The 4,832-nt window shown below is 37.0% G+C and overlaps 1 protein-coding gene across 1 annotated transcript; it reads right to left on the bottom strand.

Moving 5' to 3' along the window:
• Positions 1–385: 385 nt before the first annotated feature.
• On the bottom strand, positions 386–4,544 carry LOC131079874 (uncharacterized). The gene is made up of 3 exons (XM_058017913.2): positions 4,484–4,544; positions 4,238–4,291; positions 386–708 (listed from the first exon to the last, which is right to left on the bottom strand). Exons 1-3 carry the CDS (start codon positions 4,532–4,534, stop codon positions 457–459), a joined length of 357 nt encoding a protein of 118 aa, XP_057873896.1. The 5' UTR covers positions 4,535–4,544; the 3' UTR covers positions 386–456.
• Between the last annotated feature and the right edge of the window lie 288 nt (positions 4,545–4,832).

Here is a 4,832-nt window from a genome sequence, read left to right as displayed (position 1 = left end):
AAGAAGCAATGGATTCATTACTTATTATTATTATATGCTATTGTCAAATTTCTACCTTCTTCAACATACCCATATCAACAAGGTATGAAAGTTTTGTTAGTTAACATTCACTTCAATGCTTGTGCTCCAGTGATGATAGTCTTTCTTGGCTCTGCACTGACAATATATGAATCATTAAGTGGTAATATCTTATAATGGCTCTTTGGTTTTTTGCTGGTTTTTCTTAACTATTAGTGGAGTTAGTGCGATTATTGTCACATTTTCATCCATCCCCATTGTCTAAAGTGTAGGTCCTAATTATTCAATTTTATGGTATGACTGGCATGACATCTTTTTCATTCTCTAAATCCCCTGCTATGTTTCCATTGCCAAAATGAGTATGAATAGAAAATATATTTTCTGACGATAAAGGTTTTTTGTTGGCTAGATATGTGGAGGAATCCTGAAACCCTTTATTCAGCGTACCATGACAAGAAGGGAGAAACTGAGTGCTTCATCAAGCATGGTATGCAGAAGGCACTGTCTTGTATTGGATATGCACCAAATGAGGACTCTGTAAAATCTTGGTGTAATGATATGGAGATTGACAAGCTTCTTAGAAGAGTAAAAATGTATATATTCTTCGCCCGAGGTTTGAATCTCGATAAACATCAGATCCAAATCAGGTAACAGCTTCTTCCACAAAAAAAAATCATCGTGTATCCTCTTCTGCAATAAGATCAATACATGATCATAAATTCTGATGTATATATACTATTTACATTTTGACAGACCTGGGGAGAGGGTTTTGGTATAATTCTCCACGAAATATAGTGTGGATGATATAAAAAAAAATTGCAACCAAAGCCTGCTGCCAGGTTCCTAAATGTTGGGGAGACAACTCAGATTACACCTGTCAAATATTCCTGCTTGTCAGTCATGAATTGGTGCAGTGCTGGAGGTACACTGATAATTTGTTTGCAGGCATCATGGATTGGAACTCCAAGCCAATTGATCTGCGACATCCATATATCTTCTACTAGTAATCAACCAAAACCACTTAAAAACCATTTTCCTAGATCATAATTTCTTTGTAGTTTTCTTGAATGTTTTTATTTTGTAAATAGGCTGCTTTCAGATCAGTTAACTTGTGCACAACTCAAGTACCTGCTTTGGGTTTAGCTATCAGCACCGTGGGTGGGTAGTAGCTTTAGCCAAAAAGTATCTAATCATCCTATTTTATCTAGAAATTACGGAGTGGATATAATTGATCAGATCAAACTAGCTTATAAGATTAGCTCATCCAATAACCTCTGTTCTGAGTGTTCTCCAAGGATATCGGAGAACCCAAATTTTTGAAGGATTTCTTGTACATGAATGATAATTTCTTAAAAAGTCAAGAAAGTAACATGAAACTCTTCGGACTGGGGAGTTTGCATTATATTTTCCTCTGATATATGGTGTGTAAATGCTGTGTCATTACGTGCAGTGGTCATGTTTGTGCCTTCACAAAGATAAAAATGATAGAAAACCAGGAAGAATCAGAATTGGATACAATATATTCAAGAGGAATTGATCCCAACGTCCTGGATCCATCGCATTGCCACAGCCATCCAGTTATACCCTCAACATGGCCCTCAAAGGAACTATGTCAGAAAAACAAGAATATGGATACAGAATGAGGCTGCAAAGGAAAAATTGGATACCAGGATTTTCTCCCAGGTAATTGAGCATGAAAGAATTCATCAAGAAACCCTGACCTACATGGTAGTGATTGACTATGTCAGAAAAACAAGAATATGGATATAGAATGAGGCTGCAAAGGAAAAATTGGATACCAGGATTTTCTCCCAGGTAATTGAGCATGAAAGAATTCATCAAGAAACCCTGACCTACATGGTAGTGATTGACTATGTCAAAAAACAAGAATATGGATACAGAATGAGGCTGCAAAGGAAAAATTGGATACCAGGATTTTCTCACTGGTAATTGAGCATGAAAGAATGCATCAAGAAACCCTGACCTACATGGTAGTCCAAGACAGGAAAAAATCATTTGAGAACAAAACAAAACCTTTGATGCACAAAAAATATCTTTTACTAACTACCTTACCAACTGACTTCATGTACTAAAAATAGATTACAATTTTCCCTCTTCCGCATATCCATTGCACACTAAGGTGCAATTGCTAGTAATTATTTGTGTAAGAAACAACCCCTCATTGGTTGCGTAAAGGTAGATGGCAATTTTATATTATTATTATTATCTTTCTTAGTATTATCAACTGTCTATATATCAATCTATGATTCCTATTTGTTCAGATGTTCAGATGGAAAACAATTCATTAGTTATTATCTACGTTACCCCAAGTTTCCGGGACGGGGGGACGAGTTTCTAGGACGGCAAATTTTTTTCCCAAATTTGGGGACGGGGGGGGACGGCAAAGGGGACGGCTGTATAAAATATAGGGAAAATTTAAAATATATAGGAAAATTCTAAATGTTCATATGAAAACATGGATAAAGCATGCATCTATACATTATATTCATATGAAAACATGGATATAGCATGTGTATGATACTATGAAAACATTTTAGAATGCAAACATCGAACATACAACATTATCAATAGACTCAATACTCAATATGCACTCATAATTCAGAATTTCAATTCATTCACATTGACAATATGCATATCATAATAGATATTAAAGAAATAAAATACATAATGGAGCCTAATCAAACTCGGAGGTTAAATTTTCACTACTTCCATCAGCGCAGTTCCCCCCTATATTTTTCAACGGGGGTTTGGGGGCAGCGCCCCCAACTTGGGGTCAAGGGGCATCGCCCCTTGCGAGGTCAAGGGGCAGCGCCCCTTGCGCGCTCCCTGTCGCGATACAGGGCGGGGTCGAGGGGCAGCGCCCCGCGAGGCCAAAAATACTTTTATTATTTTATATAGGCGTCAGGTGTTATTTTTCTATTGGCAAAAAACCCTTCATGAGATATTTCACTCCCTCAATTACGCAAAAAACATCATTAAAAAAAATTGAAAATACGACTTTTTATTTTAATATTTTTCCCTAGCCCTAGATGTGGGGGACGTCTGGCCGTCCCCGAGACGGCTGGGACGTCCCCAATCCGTCCCCAGCCGTCCCCGGGACGTACGGACGTCCCCCACAGCTAGGGAAGCCGTCCCCCCGTTTTGGGGACGTCCCCTCAAAATTTTGACAATTTGGGGACCGGGGGGGGACGTCCCCTGGCCGTCCCCAAGTCCCCGAAACGTCCCCGGGACTGGGACGGGGGTTTTCAAGTAGGGGACGCGTCCCCGGGTTTCGTAGGTTATTATAGTAAAGATAACCTATAGAAAGATCTATGATTCCTGTTCATCCTAGCAGGGTATCTTTTTTAGTAAAGACAATCTATAAGAAGATCTGTGATTCCTATTCATTCTGGACGGGCAAACAATCCAATTAATTTTCATATAGCAAAATATTTTCTAAATGTTTCTTGTCAAAGCTACGGGCCTTAATACCAAGTCCCATTTGCATACCACTTCGAACTCCCCAAGATCTGTCAATTCCTCAATACATTTTTTTGGCCCTTCACATCGATACCTCGTTTGAGGTATGCTTAACATCTCTTCCTAGACTGCCCTTCCTTTGTCAAAATTCCCTCATTCAATAATTGTTTCTTGGTGTGCCATAATCCTTAAACCCTATTAATCTAAAGGCTTGCATACTTTAAGAGGGAAGAGTTAATTCTCAACTCTGATCATCGATGCCCTAATTTCATAAATTGACTACATACCAGCTCACCATAATGGCCCAGAATGCCATGTGCATACCTAGGAAGGTACGATCAACTGTCAAATATGTCTTTTCACTACTTCAGGATTATCATCCACGGTTTTAATGCAATTTTAAAGTTGTTTTCAATAGTGGAAAGTAGAAAGTGATTAGGATTTCATTTACCGGCTACTGCGTCTATCCAAAGAATGATCAGAGACTGCTCTTGTACCCTAGCCTCATATATATTCAATGGAGAAGAATGCCAGGATAGCTAAAATTAATGCAAAGGATTGAATCCTAGATAGGTCAATTTTTCATGCCATTTTGAGCGATCTATTGGTAATTTCGTAGGGTTTTGATCAATACACAATTTTACTGGGCAGGGTACACAATCCTTTACTCTACCTCTTCATCTGCTACCAAATACATAGTAAAAATATAAATAAATAATAAAGAGGTACAAAGAATTACCTCGGAAAATTTTGCCCCTATTTTTCCTGATCTTCTGCTTTGCCTCTTCATCTTCTAACGTAAACCAAAAAAAAAAACTAATAGGTGAAAATCACGGACAAACAGATCAGTGCGCACACTGCAAACAAACTCTTACAAGAAAAATTGAAAAATCTACGAAAAAAATAAAGAAATAACCAAACAAACAGAATAGAAAAACATAGCAATGGCAGAAGAGAAAAACAAGAGGAAGAATGTTATCTGTACCGATGTGCCAAGGGTTATGATGTTCACTTCACATGTTTTTCCCCGCTCCATGCCATTTTGAATTTTCTTTAACGCTATAGGTTAGTTTCGAACATTCTCTCAATACCGTTGTAGGTTTCAAACATTCTCAAATCGTTGGTTAGTTTCAGACATTCTCGATCGCCAAGTATTTGAATACATTTAAAAATAACAAATTAATAGCTTTGATATAAAAAAAAAAAAATTAATATTTTTTATTAATTTATGTGTAATTTAATTTTTTATATTAAGATTTTTATATAATATTAATTAGTATATTAGATGTGTAGTGGATTTGTTATATTAATTTATATTTTATATATATGTTTAT

Source organism: Cryptomeria japonica, chromosome 4 (genome assembly GCF_030272615.1).
Source record: "Cryptomeria japonica chromosome 4, Sugi_1.0, whole genome shotgun sequence".
Classification (NCBI taxonomy): Eukaryota; Viridiplantae; Streptophyta; class Pinopsida; order Cupressales; family Cupressaceae; genus Cryptomeria; species Cryptomeria japonica.
This window is presented reverse-complemented; position numbering and strand designations above follow the sequence as displayed.

Excerpts from the sequence above, each read along its gene's own strand:
- LOC131079874 (XM_058017913.2), bottom strand. The coding sequence starts at position 4,534 with ATGGAGCGGGGAAAAACATGTGAAGTGAACATCATAACCCTTGGCACA. Across the intron at positions 4,292-4,483 it reads TCATAACCCTTGGCACATCG|AAGATGAAGAGGCAAAGCAG; the intron begins GTACAGATAACA and ends GGTTTACGTTAG. Across the intron at positions 709-4,237 it reads TAGGGGCAAAATTTTCCGAG|AAGAGGATACACGATGATTT; the intron begins GTAATTCTTTGT and ends ATCTTATTGCAG.